General features: G+C 42.8%; 1 protein-coding gene across 2 annotated transcripts in view; it reads right to left on the reverse strand.

Annotated features, from left to right (window-relative positions):
* TRPM7 (transient receptor potential cation channel subfamily M member 7) overlaps nucleotides 1-19,353 on the reverse strand; it is a 55,996-nt gene extending 36,643 nt beyond the window's left edge. The window contains exon 1 of one of the 2 annotated variants that reach the window (XM_081337681.1): nucleotides 19,070-19,353. In XM_081337681.1, the coding sequence (XP_081193807.1) occupies nucleotides 19,070-19,072 (3 nt within the window). In that variant the 5' untranslated portion in view covers nucleotides 19,073-19,353. The remainder of the gene's footprint in view (nucleotides 1-19,069) is intronic. The other variant, XM_081337682.1, reaches the window with a different exon arrangement.
* Between the last annotated feature and the right edge of the window lie 212 nt (nucleotides 19,354-19,565).

The following is a 19,565-nucleotide window of genomic DNA, read 5'->3' on the forward strand; positions in this document are numbered from 1 at the left end:
GCTATTCTATCATCAAGGACTGAGCCTATTCAAAAGACAAATCCTTCCCATGGCAATTTATTCATTTATATTAATTACTGCAGCATTTCACGCTGTGTAAATTGCCTTATGAATAAGCAAACAGTGTTTTCTTGTATTGGGCAGTTATTCAAACGTATATTAAGTGTAATGGAGTATGTAATAGCAAGCACTACAAGTCAGATATCTATGACAAACTACCTCCATTCAACCCTGGGTCACCTTATCTATCTAGAAAAGCAGAGAGGTCAGATCAGTAACAGACACAAACTAAAAGAAAAAGATCATGTTCGAATCAGGAGAAAGAGCAAAAAGGCAGCATTGGATAAAATGTTTCCTCTGTCTGAATTAAATGGAATTGTAGACATGTTTACTCAGAAATGCCAGAGTTTCTTACAGCTTATCCTCAAAAAAACCACGCATGAAATTGCACTGTCAACAGGAACTTACAAACCAAATGGGATGTTTGTGTCTCCAACTTATTAATGGAGAGAAAAAAAGTCACAACTGCAAACAAAATCACAAGGTGATGTAAAATCCCTGTCCCCATCACTGATGTAAAACTTGGGGCAATTGAGATGCTACTTTCAACCTCCACATGTCTCTGCCAATATTCCAACGTTCTTCATTGTCTCATTTTTCCCCCCCAAAGAAAAATAGAATGAAGTCACTGGGGGATACAGCATGTATATAAGTGTAGCCCTTTTCTTCTCTGTAAACAAACTCCTCAAATGCAATAAGATTGAATGACCTTTACAATCAGATATACCACATTTTTCTGTCTCACACCAATTTTCCTTCTCAATTTGGAAACCCCTTATACCAGAGGTCTTCAAACTCGGCCCTTTTATGACTCATGGACTTCAACTCCCAGAATTTCTCAGCCAGGCATGCTGGCTGAGGAATTCTGGGAGTTGAAGTCCATGAGTCATAAAAGGGCCGAGTTTGAAGACCCCTGCATACTGTATGTGAAAGCTTCCCTTAGAAATATGTACCGTATTTTCCGGCGTATAAGACGACTTTTTAACCCATGAAAATCATCTCAAAAGTTGGGGGGTCGTCTTATACGCCCAGTCGTCTTATACGTCGGAAAATACGGTATAATATACTTTCCTTCCTTGCATTCTGCAAAGTCTTTCGATTTGATGGAGTTTTGGAACCTAATGGACCAAATTGTGGGTGTTCATCTTGATACGAATATTGCTTAGTAATGCTTGCTTCAATCAATTTCTATTTTGTTGAACACTGGGGTTATACAACTGGGACAATCTTCATATGATGTAGGTAGATTAACAAATATTTTTAAATATACAATCCCCGTTTATTAAAAACACATGCGTACACCTCTTATGATATCCACACAACTTTTAGGCCAAAAAAAAGCATACATTTCAATTGTAAAGTTCTTCAGTGTAAGTGACAAAACCTGACCTTAATTTTTCAATTAAGAAAACGTATTATGAGGAACAGTGCATTTTCTTGCAATACTTATGTAAAATCACACACTATATAGAGGTTATCTTAAAAAAAGATCGCCACAACTCGGACAGTAAACAAGGATACATTAACAAAACCATGAATTTCTCCAATTTGCAAAAGGCCTAACTGAACAAAAATACTTGATTAACCAAACACATGGTGATCATGGGAGAGAGCTGTGACCCATAGCTAGTTGACTGTAACACCTCATTTTACAAGAGGTTTCTAGAGCAATAGCTGCAAGGCAAACATTCCAGACTTCGTTTTCCCATCATCCTGAATCTCATTTGCAAACTGAGCACCTGGGGACAAACTAAGTTCACACATATAAAGTAGGTAGTTAGCAGCATTTCTTCCTTGCTCAATAGTCCAAACAGAACAATTTAGCAGAGATTACAATGTACACTTGGTACTTTGCAAGGAATTTCTTCTCAAGGAGACCTGTGTAATATCTAGGGAGTTACATTTTCTCCAGAAATGTCCCAGAACGGTATTATGCATTCTCTTCCTAATAGATATTTTCCTTGTGATAAATAACTCTTATTTCAAAAAGACCTTTTCTCAGGAATACTCAAACAGTATACATTAGCAATGCAATTTTTTTCCATATTTTTATCCTTTAAATAGTCTCATCCTGGCTTTACACATATACTATCAACACTAGCTTAATTTCGTTTGTGAAAACTCTGAACACCCATGGGAAGTCTAGCTTTTTGCCATGTCCCAACTACCAGACATGGTGGTCTGTAATACCCATTGTAACCTCACCTAGCAATGGCATTTAGTTGAAAAGGTGTTGTCATATTTGTACTTTTGTGTGTTATGCTAAACTAACCATATCTCACTGGCTTAAAGTATGAATATCAATATACAGAATGGAATCATCTAACTTTGTTGCCCATCTTATCCTGGAAGATATAAGAGTTTGTGGGTCCCAAATAGTGTGGAGTTTTTTGTTGCAAGGAAATATGCAGGAAGAGGAGGAAGTTGCCCACAGTCAGATATTATCCTTCATCCCGTCAAAGTGCTTTAGAAAAGGTTTCAAGGCTGAAATGTCCTGACCCCAAAACATCTTGTTCAAATCTTATCAGAATGTTCACATGTTGGAACAGCCATGTCAGAAGCCATCTGGTGTAGAAACAGACCATGTTAACTGCACAACAAAGATCAGAATGGCTCATTTCCAGGTCAGATCAATTTTGATAAGGTAAGAACATTTCCAAGGAGGCTGGAACAGCTCTTCCCATGCTAGAATGGGACATTTGGAAGTCCAAATGATTTCAGTACACCTCTACCTTCCATTTATAAAAACAATTAAGATATTAATTAAATTAATATAATATTGTTTGTTAAGGTATTAGAATGCCTGACTTATAACATTTCGTGCTTCTTTGCAATCACCGGTTTTACTGTGAGAATTTAGCCTCCGATGGTACAAATGAAAAAGGAAGTTTGATTGTTTTGTGATGCAAAATCTTAACTTTTTTGAGATCCCTCTTAATTAGGAAAACCTTTTGAAGGTGCTACCTCAAGGAACACTGCGTGTAAAAAACTACACTGAGTTGCTTGTGCATTTGGAAACAACCTACTAAGAAAGCCTGATTTTATTTTATTTTTAAAATGCCCCAACATTTCAAGCTTTTTTTAAAAAAAAATATACATACTCCAAATCGGTTGTATTTTCAAAACAATTTTGTTTCATTTGGGACCAGAGAAAATAGCAGAAGGATAAACATCAAGTTATGTATTTCCTACAGTTGTTTAAACATCTAGGCTCCAACAAACCCAACAGACGCCTCAGTGCCTTGCTGCCATAGCAAATGCAAGGTTACCTATTCCTATAATTACTAAGTCTTAAGCAAGACAAAGAAGTACCAGCTAGCTAGCTCCTGTACCAAGCTATATTTAAAGCGATCTTCCAAACAGCAAGATCCAAGAAGTTACTAAAATATGATTTGCACTGTCAGATACACGATTTCAAGAATTCTTACTAATCATGAAATCTACGGAGGACAGAAGTTAGGAAATAAAACTGAATTTAGATAAGTGCAACCTGAAGCAACTGCTCTAACCTGGCTTGTTTCAGCAGTCAAATAATTTAGGAACTTTCATCCACTTTTATAGCATTATACCCAAGTTAGGACCTTTGGTTTGCCCCTCAACAGGTAGTCCTCGACTTACAACAATTCGTTTAGTGACCATTCAGTTACAATGGCACTGAAAAATGTGGCTTATGACCATTTTTCACAGTTAGGACCTTTGCAGCATCCCATGATCATGGGATCAAAATCCAGATGCTTGGCAACCGGTTCATATTTATAACCATTGGTATGTCCCAAAGTCAAGTGATCGTTGTTTGCGACCTTCTCACGAGCAAAGTCAATGGGGAAGTCAGATTCACTTAAGACACAGGTTACTAACTTATCAACTGCATTGGTTCACTTAACAACTGTGGCAAAAAAGTAATAAAATGAAGCAAAACTCACTTAACAAATGTCTCACTTAACAACAGAAATTTTGGGCTCAATTGTGGTCATAAGTTGAGGACCTGTATTATCAACTGTAAAAAATGTACAAGCCTTGCAATGCAGTCAGAAACCAGTCAGGAATCTAACTTGGACAATCTCTTCCTAGTTTGCTTAATCAGTAATGCCATCAGGAGCCAAACAAGAACAACTGCTTATCTACGGGAAAACACTTGCTCATTCTAGAAAATTCTGGCACCGGGTTTATGAAAGTGTCTGCAAGAACCACACGCTGATTCTCAGGTGCAAAATAAGGAAGATAAACTAATCCACTTGTAGAGACTGCTACGTCATTGTTAGGACACTTTCTCATCCTGGAGACTTGCTAAGCATCAATTTCCTTGTGGACCAATATTGCAAACTGGAAAAAGTGACTTACGACCATTTTTCACACTTATGACAGTTGCAGCATCCCGCGTGGTCACGTGATCAAAATTCAGACCCTTGGAACTGACTCCTATTTATGACGGTTGCAGTGTCCCAAGGTCATGTGATCCCCTTTTGTGACCCGCTGACAAGCAAAGTCAAGGAGGAAGCCAGATTCACCAAACAACCATGTTATTGACTTCATCATTGTAGTGATTCTCTTAAAAACAGTGGCAATAAAGGTCATAAAACGGGGCAAAATTCACTTAACAACTGTCTCGCTTGGCAACAAAAATTTTGGGCTCCGTTGTGGTCGTAAGTCGATAACTACCTATATTAAGCAAGGGCAGATTGCTTCCAGTCTAGAACATACATTTCTCCATTCTTTTATTTGCTACAGGCCTTTTAAGATATGCAAGCAACCAAAATACCCACATTTTCAAAACACAGAAAATGAAAAGGCTCATTTTTGAGGTACAAAAGGTGTCCTTGGGTGCAAATCTCTATAATTCAAAACCTAAATAAGGAAGTGTTTAAAACCGGCTGCTCCTTAACATGCTTACCACTTAGATAGAAAGCTATGTTATTATTGCTCAGAAGCCCTTATCTTGTATTATGATGATGCACTAAAAAGCAGATGCACAAACACTTAAACACATTTTTTTTAGAATTCAATCTTGATTATAACTATTGAAGAGCGAGTCTTTGCAGTGTGCCATAAATCTCTGTAACGACAGAAGAAACAATACACTATCCGTTTTCCTCACTTTTCGAGAAACCAGAACAAGAGGTTCTATGTTGATCCTGGCACAGTTTATTTAAGTCAAGGGGTCTTCATACTTGGCCCTTTTATGACTTGTGGACTTCAACTCCCAGAATTCCTCAGCCAGCCTGCCTGGCTGAGGAATTCTGGGAGTTAAAGTCTACAAGTCATAAAAGGGCCAAGTTTGAAGACCCCTGGTTTAAGTGGTATGCTAAAAACAAGAACTTAAATATAGAGGCTGATTTAATAGGGTATGGACAATTGATCTCCTCCAACATCATTGATTACATTGTTCTAAAATGTTAGTATATTTTACTTGCACGTTGGTTAAATTGCATGAAATTGCAGCCAAACAGCCAAAGATACACATTACTGAAGGAGTATGACTTCTCTCTTCTACAACTTTGCAAGGCAACATTTGGAGACAAATAAATAAATAAATACAGAGCTCTCTCTGTATTGTATCCATCTTCAAAAACAGATAATATAAAAACTTTGCTAGTTACCAAAAATATCCATTCCCTAACAAATATTTGGGTTTGTATCAGAATGGTGCTCATCATTCAGGCTATAGATGTAAGCACAATTAAAAGAAAATAATCAGTTTTAATTTTTTTAACTCTAAACTTTATCCACTATAATTACTTTTCAAATAGAATAATTCCCATTAGGGACACTTTTAAGCCTTCCCCCCCCCCCCGCCACTACTATGAGAATGTAACAATCTTCGTAAGATGATTTATGATCTCCAATAATATTGTTTTCCCAAGCCAGAAGCAATACTTAGAAATCTCCTGACTTATCAATTCAACGGGTTTAAAAGTCGCATCGTTCTTTGTTTTGGTCCTTTCAACCATTTCAGCCCAACAAGAGGCCCCTGATTAAGTTCTTAGTTAAGTTTTTTGTGGGGTTAGGGAGGGGGGTGGGAGAAGACTATGGTTGCTCGGGAAAGGCAGGCCTTCCAGCTACCATAACGCAGGCCAGGCCTACGACCATTCGCGATGGTGAAAAACGAGGACCAGTCGCCGATAATACCCAGTGGCGTACTGACGAACAGCCTATTCCCAGGATGGTGGGGAACGGCAGAAGGTGCACAAACAGAGGGCCGTATCGTCACCGGGAGTGTCATCTCCGCTCTGTACAAGCGGTGAGACGCTCCGACCCTCTGTACTTCCCCGGAGGACCCGGGAGCGAAGGTGTGCAGCCTCCTATGCTAAGGCTGGTCTACCTGAATGCCAGGTCCGTAGCTAACAAGGCTCACCTCGTTCGTGACCTAGTGGAGAGTGAGCATGCGGACCTGGCTTGCATCACGGAAACCTGGCTGGGCCCAGAGGGTGGTGTCCCTCTGGTTGACCTCTGCCCGCCAGGTTTCCAGGTGCTGCACCAGCCTCGGACCCATGGGAGGGGCGGGGGAGTGGCAGTTATCATCAGGGAATCCCTTAGCCCGCGAGAGACCACCGTCCCTCAGATGGTCGGGTGTGAGTCTCTCCTACTGAGATACGGCCCGGGGGCGCAGTTGGGCCTGCTGCTGGCGTACCTACCACCTAATCGTGCAGCGGCAGCCCTGCCCGAGCTACTCGATGTCCTCTCAGGGTTGGTGGTTGAATTCCCAAAACTCATGGTCTTGGGCGACTTTAACCTACCGTCCCTGGGAGGATCGTCCGAACTGGCTCGGGAGTTCATGGCTTCCATGGCGGCCATTGACCTGTCGCAAATAATTTCTGGACCGACTCATGAGAGAGGCCACACCCCAGACTTGGTGTTCTTGTCTGGACGGTGGCGTGATGATATCGGTGGGGGTGCCACGACTGTTACGCCCCTGTCATGGACCGATCACCACCTCCTGCGGCTAGACTTCCCCTTTGCCACCCCCCGCCGTGGGTGCACGGTGCCAACCAGATGGTACCGCCCTAGGCGCCTAATGGACCCTGATAGGTTCCAGGCAGCGCTTGGGGACGCACATGCACTCCCTGCTCACAGCTCGGCGGATGCCTTAGTGGAAGCCTGGGAAAAGGCAGCCACGGAGGCTCTGGACCGAGTTGTACCCTTGCGGCCTCTGACCCGGCGCAGATCCCAGCGAGCCCCATGGTTCACCGCGGAGCTCCGGGAGATGAAGCGTCGGAGACGGGGCCTAGAGAGCCGTTGGAGATCTAGTCGATCCGAATCCGACTGATTGCGATTAAGAATCCTCACCAGGTCTTATCTCGCTGCGATAAGGGTGGCAAAATCCAACTACTTTTCCACCCTCATCGCGTCCGCAGATAATCGCCCGGCTGCCTTGTTCAGGGTGACTCGCTCCCTAATGAACCAAGAGGTGAGGGAGGAACCCTTGCAGGGTCGAGCCGAGGAATTCGGTCAATATCTGCTGGATAAAATTGCTCGGATTCGAACCGGCCTGGACTCCAACTGGGCTGAGTTGGAAGAACAAGACATGGACAGTCTTGTCGACGTCATCTGGGAGGAATTTGATCCTGTGACTCCTAAGGAAGTGGACAGGATTATGAGGAGGTTGAGCTCCTCCACATGCTTACTGGACCCGTGCCCTTCCTGGCTGGCTTATGCAGCTCGAGAGGGGACACGAGGCTGGTTCCTGGCGGTCATCTCTGCTTCTCTGAGTGAGGGTCACTTCCCCACCTCCTTGAAGGAGGCGGTTGTGAGACCTCTCCTCAAGAAGCCCACCTTGGACCCATCCTCATTGAATAACTTTCGTCCAGTCTCCAATCTTCGCTTCCTTGCGAAGGTTGTTGAGAGCGTGGTGGCGCACCAACTTCCTCAGGTCCTGGATGAAGCGGTTTATCTAGACCCGTACCAATCGGGTTTCAGGCCGGGCTACAGCACGGAGACGGCATTGGTCGCTCTGATGAATGATCTCTGGAGAGCCCGGGACAGGGGCCATTCCTCTGTCCTAGTCTTATTAGACCTTTCGGCGGCTTTCGATACCATCGACCATGGTATCTTGCTGCGACGCCTCAGGGGACTGGGAGTGGGAGGCACGGTTCTGCGTTGGTTCTCCTCCTTTCTCCAAGGTCGCTCGCAGTCGGTGCTGGCAGGGGGACAGAGGTCGACCCCGAGGCCTCTCGTTTGCGGAGTCCCTCAGGGGTCGGTCCTCTCGCCTCTCCTGTTCAACATCTACATGAAACCGCTGGGTGAGATCATTCGCAGCTTTGGAGTAGGGTACCATCAGTATGCTGATGACACCCAGCTTTTCATCTCAACTCCAAACAACATCAGTGATGCCTTCGACGTGATGTCCCGCTGCCTGAAAGCGGTCCGGGAATGGATGGGGAGGAACAGGCTTCAACTGAACCCGGACAAGACTGAATGGCTGTACGTACCGGCAAGCCAGGATACTCAGAGCATCCCATCCCTTAACATCGGGGACAAGTTACTACCCCCTGCTGATAGGGCCCGCAACCTGGGTGTCCTCCTAGACTCACAGCTCTCCCTGGAAGATCACATAGGAGCTGTGACCAAGGGGGCCTTCTCCCGGGTTCGACTGGTGCGCCAACTACGGCCTTATCTGGACCTGGATGCCTTACGTACAGTCACCCATGCCCTTGTGACCTCTCGCCTAGACTACTGTAACGCTCTCTACATGGGGCTGCCCTTGAGATCCACTCGGAAGCTTCAACTGGTGCAAAGTGCAGCGGCACGGACACTTTTGGGAGCCTCCCGATACTCCCATATCACACCTCTCCTCCGTGCGCTGCACTGGCTTCCGGTTGCCTTCCGTGTGAAGTTCAAGGTGCTAACAATGACATACAAAGCCCTACATGGCATGGGTCCGGACTACCTACGGGAGCACCTTCTGCCAATGTCAACACCCCACCGCCCTGTGCGCTCCCACAGAGAGGGCCTCCTCAGGGTGCCACCGCTCAAGGAATGTCGGCTTGTGGCGCCCAGGGGGAGAGCATTCTCAGTGGGTGCGCCAGCCCTCTGGAACTGCTTACCAACTGAAATCCGGATGGCCCCCGACCTCCGCACCTTCCGGTGCGACTTAAAGACTTACTTATTCCAGCAGTCCGGCCTGGCCTGATAGCTCTGATAGCTCTAATTGGGGTCCCAGTTTGTTTTGTTTTGATTATTGTTTTTCAATACTGTTTCGTTTTGTTGCCTATCTTACTCTGTACACCGCCCCGTGTCCCTCGGGAGAAGGGCGGTTTATAAAAACAAATAAATAAATAAATAAAATAAATACTTAGAAATCTCCTGACTTATCAATTCAACGGGTTTAAAAGTCGCATCGTTCTTTGTTTTGGTCCTTTCAACCATTTTTGTCTAGTAGCTTTACACAAAATCAAATAGAGGTAGTCCTCGACTTACAATAGTTCATTTAATGACTGTTCAAAGTTAAGACACTGAAAATGTGACTTACGAGCCTTTTTCACACTAATGACCACTGCAGCATCCCCATGGTCATGTGACTTGTATTCGGGTACAAGTATTCGGATGCTTGACAACTGACTCACATTTATGACAGTTGCAGCGTCCTGGGGTCACGTGGTCACCTTTTGCCATCTTCTGACAAGCAAACTCAATGGGGAAGACCAGATTCACTTAACAGCCGTATTGCTAATTTAACAACTGCAGTGATTCAGTTAGCAAATGTGACAAGAAAAGTCGTAAAATGGGGCAAAACTCACTCAACAAATTTCTCACTTAGGTACATAAATTTTGAGGTCAACGGTCGTCGTACGTTGAGGACCACCATATGGAAATTCCTCTCAATTTTGGCTCTGATCAAAACTGTAAAAAGCACCTGGGGTTTGTGCTAAAATAAAACAAGCAGCAACGGAATCTTTCAGTAGTCCCACATATTTCCAAATTATCACAGAGCATGACACCTAATCTCAGCGTGGAAGAAACAACAGTAGCAGAGATAAAATATATTCCTTTTCCATCTCCCTGGGTAGTTAAACTGTTGCATGCTAAACTCTCACCTACAAAAACAAATTAGACAACATTACTAACTGAATGGAAGCATTATATTTTATTACCCAAATATTTTAATATGAAATCGAACTTACTTCAGTGAGTTCGAATCCTGATCTCTTAGATCGCACTTATCTCTTAACCTGATACCTTTTATAAGATTTTTATCAGGATAAAATTAATACTAGAACTGAAATAAGCATTTTAAATAATTACATTAATTTAATTTTAATTAAGTACAAAAACTAAATATAAGGAACTAAAAGGGTCCATTTCTATGAGCATAATTTGCTACAATAAAAGCTGCACAATTGTTAACTGTGTTACTGGAGGCAAACAACAAGTAAGTTAATATATATTGAAAAAAATACTAATTTTGATTGCCACAAATCGCCAAATATAAGCAGAACGATGAGGGTTGATTAAGTTTAATCCTTTTAATTTTAAAAAATGCTTCCTTATATACCAATCTCCATAAAGATCAGAAAAAGGCTCGTGTCACAATTCCGTCTTTGACAGATACTAGACAACAATGCCAGATTTTTAACAGTACGCAAGTGGTACCTTTTTATGATTAAACAATGAAAAGGCATCATAATATCAAGCACAGCAGCTTCTGAATTTTTTGAATAAATAAAAAGATAAGAATTGACGCTCATGAAATATGAAGCTCTCCTTCAACTACAATGAATGCATAAGGAAAGCATCCAACAATATCTTTTTATGGTCTCCTGTAATTCTGCTAACCGAACAGAATTCGAAAGCATGCAAATGAGTGTAGATAAATGGGTACCATTTTAGCAGGAAGGAAACAGCGTTCCGTGATGTCACTCTAGCCACATGACCGCGTAAGTGTCTTCGGACAGCGCTGGCTCAATGGCACTAAAACAGAGATGAGCAGTGCCACCGATAGTTGGCAACAACTAGCCGAGTAAAATCCGCAGGGACCTCTTTACCTTTTTACCTTAAGAAGCATAGCATAGAACAGGACACAGAACGCTATGAGAAACAAATATGAAGTAATCTAAACTGGCTTAGCATCTCCCGCAAAAACAAACACCTACACGGGCTCAGCCACCTACATGGGCTACATGTTAAGAGGCAGAAGAGGAGGAATCATGTACCATCTCCTCTTAGGCTTAATGTCCCCAAGACAAGTCAGCTGGCCTGTATACTGGTTGCAACTGGTCAGTAGCAGGCACATTGCCTGAAGTTTCTGCTTTCCAACCACCAGCTCCCCGTTTTTAACAAATGCAGGTGATGATCTATCTTTGTATGACTAACTGAATACGGGATGTATTTCCAAACAATCCCGTATCTTATTTGGAGGGTGTATAATTGAATCATACTCAAAAACTTCCCAAGCCTCAAATGTAATGCCTTGAAGAAAATGCTCACAGGCAACAGAATGACAAAGTTTACGATCAAGGTAATTTGGCTGGGGAGTTTTGGATTCCAAAGTTTTTACACAAGGCAAAAGGTGAAACTTGTTAAGGAGAAGCTATGGGTTGGATACCAAACTTACTTTTTTTTTCTTTTTCCTTTTATTGCCTTGCCTAAACTATGAGATCAGAGCACAGCAAGTGAGCATATGTTGAGCGTGCATCTCGGATTACTTCATACGTATCTTTTACTTCCCTCTGGGTATGCACGCCTAGAAACTGCTCCTTGGCTGCCCAGAGAGGAAGAATTTTAGTGACTTAAAACACCATAAAGCTAGATTGCTAACGATGAATTTGGGATTATCTGAATTAAAACAGTTGGCACTGACTCCACTCGTGCCTTTCCCTAATCTTAAAAACTGCAATAGGCACAGTATCAGCATGAGCTCTGGCAGTAGACCTGCTGTGGATGTGCACTGTGTAGGCCTCGTCCCTTCCAACGTGAACATTTCTTCCACTAGAATTAAGTACTGTGCAGTGCCTGTTGCTTTCACAACTGGATTTTAAAGCAGAAAGGAAGACTCGATTGCAAACCCTGGTAAGCACAATAAGCAATACAAAATGAAATCGTCTACAGGTAGTCCTCAACTGACCACAGTTCATTTAGTGACCTTTCAAAGTTACAACGGCACTAAAAGTGATCAAAATTCAGACGCACGGCAACTTGACTCATACTGAGGACGGTCGCAGTGTCCTGGGCTCACGTCATCACCTTTTGCAACCTTCTGACAAGCAAAGTCAGTGGGGTAGCCAGATTCACGTAACAACCATGTTACTCACTTAACAATTGTGGCCGTAAAATGGGGCAAAACTCACTTAACAAATGTCTCACTTCTCAACAGAAATTTTGGGCTCAATTGTGACCGTAAGTCGAGGACTACCTGTACTGTGGTTAAAGCTAAGCATCAAAAGGAAGGAGTGGAAATGTTTAACTACAGTGAGACGGGGATCCCGTTATGCCTGGAAAAGATTTAGTTCTACCATGGTATAAAAGAGCAAAGCTCAACTCAGAAATTCTGGATTTGCCACCTAAACAGTTCTAAAGCCAGAAATATTTAAGTATAGCAGGGGGCATTGTGTATTACTAAAAAAAAATACCCACATGTAAAAAAAATCTTTATACACTCCTATTGGAATAACTGAGCTTTGTTCTTCATTCTAATCTCCAGTGTTATGCCAAAAGACGCATGATTCATCATGTAGAAAAGGCAGAATGAAGATTAATTGAAACTGATATATCCAGAATAATTCCTCCTAACTGGTTTGCCCCCTAAATTCTTCCACAATTTGCATCTATCCTAACAAAATGTTTTGTGCCTTAAGAGATCCACAAATATAATGCAACAAAAATTAAAAGGGATACAACACATATCATTTAGTCAAAAATAAAGGGGGGGGGGGAAATACAGAAGTTGTTATAATGGACAAGTTAAACTTACAGGAAGGCATATATAATCAAACAATAAGAAAGCCAATGTGCTTATAACCCACAAGATTTACACAAGTTAAGGCAAAGATACAAAGTACGTAAGTATATTTATAATTATCTCACATAAGCCTGGATTGGAGAGGGGAGAAAAACTTTGGGGGGGGGGGAATTAACGTGGACTACAGTATTTCTGCTAGGTGTGACAACCCTGCAGGAGGAATCTACAAAGGATGTGGTGCTGATCAGATTACTAAAAACCTCAGAATATGATTGTAGTAACATCAGAGTAAACTTCTTAACCTTTGCTAAAAGAAAAGATCAATGGAACATTTAGCTCTAAGGGCTGATTCAAAAAGCATTAGCAATCCTTGGGATCAAAGCAAATAAGCAAAATTACTGTCCCTCTTGCCTCAGCAGGTTTATTATTATTATTATTCAAAATCTTCTTGAGTAAAAATTGGGAAGAGAAAATAAAGGAAAACAGAAATTGGAACAGAAGGATGGCTTCATGCTGATTCATTAAAAAAAATGTGCCAGGGCAATTTTTTTCTCTGTGGTATCGATGTGCAATACACAAAAAGCTTCTTAATACTGCATACTAGAAACTGCTAAGTTAGTCTGAAGTAGATGATTTGCTGTAATTATGCCCTTTTCTTATGCTATAAACTGAAAATTCTTAAAATTGTACTGCTTGGAGTGTTTTTTTTACCCTTTTAATCAAATGTTCCTCTCTGCTCAACTCTCTTGCAAAAGGAGTTGCTCAACAAGGATATTTGATCTGAAAGACAATAACTGATTCTGGGAAATATGCAAAACCCAGTCTCACTGCCAACTTCCATTATTAAATCTTTGAGTCTGACTAATAGATAAAAAGATTATTAGGAAGGAAAAATGGAGTTCTTACTCAACAGCCGAAGTAATTAGAAACTACAAAATTACGGCATATTCAGATTTGAAATGTGTTGAATATTAGTAGCTCAGGATGGTAGACGGGCTGTTGGTTTGATCACTGAGCTTGGCGATTTGGCTGCAAACATTTTGTCCCCATTTGGGGGGTGGGGCATCTTTAGCATGCTTTGAATTGTGCTCATCTGTCAGAGACCTGGCCTTTAAAATACCTTTTTGTGTGATGTCATCACACAATGGATATGAAATGTTTGCAGCTACATCGCCAAGCTCGGAGAACAAACCAAAGGGCTGTATGTAAAATTCTCTACAGCAAAAAGTTTCTTACTCTGCTTGGATCTATTTGATTAGGTCACCCAGACACATACTGATTACCTTCCCCTTCTAACTGCATGTATGTATGTATTGACTCTGCATACTGCTGAATGCAAATACTCATGGCTGCTGACAGAATAACATTAAGGAGATAGTGAAACAAGTCACATCTATTTGGCTTGTCAAAAATAACTACTTGTAAACTAACTGCAAAATATGACTTCAATTCAATTCTCATTCAAAGTCAATTCAAACATAACCACTTAAAGGAAAGCACATTTTAGATTATTTGGGAGTGTTAAATATAGATCCTACAATGCCTACTCTGAAGCCTATACAAAATAATAATGCTCTATACCAGGGGTGTCAGACTCAATTTCATGGAGGGCCGCATCAGCATTGCGGTTGCCCTCAAGGGACCGGGTGGGTGTGGCCAGGGTGGGCGTGGCCTACTGGGTGGGCGTGGCTAGAGTGCACATGGCTTACTGGGTGGGCGTGGCCAGCTCTACATCGTTGGCATCAAGGGCGCCTATGGGGGCCTGGGCAGGAGTGGGACAGATCTGGGGGTCTCTGGCAGGAGGAGGGTCTCTGGGCCAGGGCCAAGGCAGTGGGGGCCGTTCCCTCCCTGTTTCCAGGATGGCTTCGCGGGCCGCATGAAACCACTTCGTGGGCCGGATCCGGCCCCCGGGCCTTGTGTTTGACATGTCTGCTCTATACTCACCAAAGGGGGGGGGAAGCACTTTTGAGTCATATTGCAGTTGCCAAATCTATTGACTATTTTAGTAGAAATGTTTAGAAACTATTAACAAACACTGAAAATGTAGGAATGTGACACTTCAGAATGTATCTGTTTAATTCTTTGTTTGGTTGATTGTTTCAAAAATCGACATGCTTTGTAATTACTTTTTTCTTTACATAAACAAGTGGTGACTCACCGCCACACCAAAGAGAAAATTTAATGAACTATCCCAATGTAAACTGTTAAGAACTGAAATTAAAGCAATTGGCTATTTGAAGCCCAACACCAACTATTCTACACAAAAGAATAGTTATAAAAACAATGAAAAAGATCTGCTGCTTGATATTTATAACCTAACTTTGAAGTTGTTCTGATCATCTACGCAAATGATGCATTAATCATAGTTCTACAGATGGAGCTGCATTTATGGAATAGCTGCAGTGATGTTATAAAATAATGTTTCTCAGGATGGAACTTACTAACATATGTAATTGTACTTGATCGGCAAGCTCTAATTTTTCTCTACTAAGATTTGAGGATATATTCAAGAAAACAAATTCCCATATTTCTCTTTTAAAACTTTCATTATTCAAGATAAGAATGGTAGCATTCAACTTAACACAACCCTAATGTCTGAATCTTTCTGAATCCTCAGAGGTTGGTTCTAAGCACAATTTTTCATATTGCAAAACTTACTGATGAAGTACCAATAAAAAATGACTAGATAAAAATAGCATATATTGCTAACGTCTTAAACTGAAGCATAAAGATGCTGAATATTTATATAGCTCAAATAATGCCGCTGGGGTGTGTGTGTGAAAGCCCTAATAAGCAGGCATATACATAGAATGAAGGCTACTGCTAAGCTTGTAAGCCGCCCTGAGTCTTCGGAGAAGGGCGGGATATAAATGGAATTAAAATAAAATAAAAATAAATAAATAAAGGTTTTATAACACAGAATTGTGTTGAACATTCAACATCGGGGAAACAAATGGGCCTCAGGAAAAATATGAATTAATAATAACTGGAGAATTTGTTCACATATCTCAAGAAGTGACAGTACTTGGCCCACCATGCTTCAACTCAAAAAGATAACTCTGGTTAATACTTGTATAGGCTAAGCTGGAAAGTAAAAAGAAACTGAAGAGAATGGCAAATCACTTTTGGTTTGGTCAAGAAAACACAGCCACTTCTTTCTAAATTGTGGAAAACAAGGCTCTGACAGATATATAGAGATCTATAATTAACCAAAAGTGACTATTTCCAAAATTATCTTTAAGCTCAGCTTAAACATTTTTGCTTTCCCTTAAAATATAAAATCTCATATCTGCAATCAACATAGTCTGTTATTAAGCATGCTTATTTTAAGAACCTCCAGGGAAAAAGAATAATGGTGTGCCAGTAAAATTTGTTCAGATCACGTTAGACAGAAGACTACCTCGCCCTGTTTACATTTCCACTGTCTATTCTGCCCCACTTTGCAAATCAAGGATTGCTTAACAAGGATTTACTGAATAAACCACTACTGGTTGATTTTGCACCATCAACCTTAAACCAAGTTTACCAATCACAACAGTTAACTTCACACAAAAAATTAAGGCAAACAAAATTAAACCTCATTGTGACTTAGCATGACTTGGAAATCTAAATGGCATGTGGAATCTTCACGTTTTGAGAATACTCTACAATTCCTTTAATAGCTTTCAAAATGACGTGTACCTCTTTCAAAGGATTGCAGGGCTACTAGAACTGAAATAAATATATCTTCACTATTGTATTGTATGTCTTAAACTGCATGAAGAAGGGGTTGATGCATTTTTTTCTCTACAGCACCTCTTTTAACTAGGTAGGTTTGATGGGGTTATTTGAAGATTTTATCAGGATGCTACAAGCTCTCAAAGTTTCTTGTTGGGTGAATTCTAGAACTGAGTATTTGTGTTAGAACTGGGAGGCTCTGATGATTCCTTTAATCCAGACATGTCAAATTCGCGACATCACGTGACGTCGCGTGACATATCGGGAGTGTTTTGCTCAGCAATGGGATGGGTGCGGCTTCCGCGTGACGCATCCGGCCCATGGGCTGGCAGTTTGACACCCTTGCCAATCCATACAAGTTAGTTATTTTGAAACCGGTAAAGGCATATGATAATTAAATCTGATTATCTTTCAATTCTTCTCAACAAAACATTCAAGGTATTCTGTAGGGATAAGAAATACTGTTAAGAGATAAACTCAGCTGTGGTCTTTTTTTTATGAATCTCTCCACTATAAAGTCAACAGAATACACAGAGGCAAGGTTAACAGTCACTTCAAATAATCCTTCCTGTCTCTTACGATAAATTATTTACTTAACGTGGGAAAGTTTGCTTATGAAAAGTTTCAGCTATCAAATTGGGTAAGAGGTGGGTGTTGGCAGTTATAACAGTAGTTGAAAAATACATACAGCAAACAAATTTAACCAGTCACATCCCACTAACAGGACTAAGCCATACCTTTGAAGCTCCCTTCAGCAGGAAGCTGAACATGGGACACTTTTGAAAGCCCTAGAAAATGGCCTTAGCTTGAACACATTTGAAAGGGCAGGTCAGTTAACTGATCCTACAATCAACCAGCCGATTCTGCTTCTTCAAAGTTCACCTCAGATGAGAACCTACAGGCATGGAAAGCATGAAAACCCACACTTTCAAACATGCTACTGCAAAGCTGGACAGTTACTCAAGAACTTGGCAGGAGAAAACTCATTTAGTCTTTTCTGGGATGCAGCCTGTGAGTCTTTACTCCTTTCCCATGGGGAGGGGTAAAAGTCCTTGACGGAAAAGATCATTAAACTGTCATTTATGGGGATTACACTACTTTTCCAAATGCAAAGAAGTGAGAGAATTCTACCCCACTGGCCTCAAGTGAGAAGAATTCAAGGCATCCTGTAATTTCTTTAAACAGACCGTCTAGAAAATTAGGCCTAGAAGGCGGATAAATGTTTCACATCAAACAGTAATACAAATTGTTCCATCTGAACTTAAGAGTGTGAACCCAGCCTATTGTAATTTGCTCCACACAGGATAAGCAAACCTCACTGAGCATAATTTGATCCCAACAAAATGTTCTGAACACGTGCTGAAACTCAACTCTCAGCCTTGTCCCGTCCCCCCCAAAAAAAGGTTTCTGCTGGACATCCAAAGCTTTGTTTCAACGAAACCGTACAGACATCTATCCCAATAAAATCAAACGTCTGCCAAACCTGCCTTACAGATACAAGAAGAAATTTCCAGGTTTATTTTAAGAGGCATTCCTTGAGGACCTTATCGTAAAATAAAACTTAAGTGTTAGCCCAAGGCTCTCTCCTCTTCGGGAGATGGCAGAATCCATGGAATAATGTTTGAAACATACATTTATGAATATGATATAAATGGATTCTGACACCAAGGACCAAGTTGTGTTTTGCATTATTATTTAAAATAATAATAAGGGGTTTCTGAATAGTTGACATCAGAAAAAACCTGGATATATTAGACCACACATCTACCTAATCTAACATGACCGGCATCCAGAGCTCCGAAGCAGTTCTTCTGCCCATGTGGCCACCCAACCCCAGGACCGGGTGGCATCCAGGACTATTCTCTGGAGACACCGACACATTGCAAATTAAACCCTATTTTATGCAGGTAACCCAGTTTGCAAGGTTGGCACAGCTTGCCAAGCCCAGTTCAAGCAGTAAAGAAGACAAGGGGAGACCTGATGCCTTGGGAAAGGGGGCTGCTACCTCTTTTCCCCTGCTCTTTTTCCAAGGGAAGGAGCAACTTTGAATAGGTTTGTTATTTAGTGGTGCCTTATACTAAGACACAGATTTTGTTTTAAAACAAAACGAATTCATTTAGGCTGCCTTAACTGCTAACAGACCCCAGTGCATCCCATTCCCCCCCCCCACCCAGCGATTCCCCCCACCGCCAACCTCTCCCTTCCTGGACTACAGTTCCCATATGGGGCCCAATCTGCGGGGCGGGGAAGTCCGAGGGAAAGGGAAGGAAGCGAGTTGGGCAACCGCCAGGCGCCGTTCCCACGTTCCCCACCCCAAACACGGGTCTCCTCGATTTCACCCAGCCCCCGCCCGGTTGCTAACGCCGCTGCCGCGGATCGAGGCCGGCCTGGAGGCCTCACCATCCTCCTCAGGGGCGTCGGGCGGCGTCGGGGCTGTCTGGTGGCCGGCGGCTCTGGCTCTGCTCACGCCGGGCGGCTCCGGTTCGGGCTTCGGCTCCGGCGGCGGCGGGGCCTGTCTCCATCTATGGACGCCGAGCCCGGCAGCGGCGCGAGGCCGGGGCGGCCGGGCGCGAGCGGCGTCGTCGTCGTCGTCGTCTCCACGCCAGAAGGCCGCCGCCGTGGCGGGAGGCTGCGGAGGGGGCGGCCGCCGAGGCAGCGGGCACGGCTCGCGGCAGGCTCCGGCTGGGGCTCCAGAGCGGCGGCGGCAGCGGCGGCAGCGGCAAGGAGGGCTGGAGCGGCCTGGTGGCTCCTTCTCATAATTGTGCGACTGGGCCGGCGGCAGCAACAGCGCCGCGGCCTGGCGCGTCAGCTCGCCCCGCCCTCCCTCGCGCCGCCGCCGCCGCCGCCGCCGCTGAGGGGAAGCAGCCCGCGCGGCCTGGCTGAGCCCCGCCTGAGG

The sequence above is a fragment of the Vipera berus genome (assembly GCF_964194415.1).
Source record: "Vipera berus genome assembly, chromosome: 12".
Taxonomy (NCBI): domain Eukaryota; kingdom Metazoa; phylum Chordata; class Lepidosauria; order Squamata; family Viperidae; genus Vipera; species Vipera berus.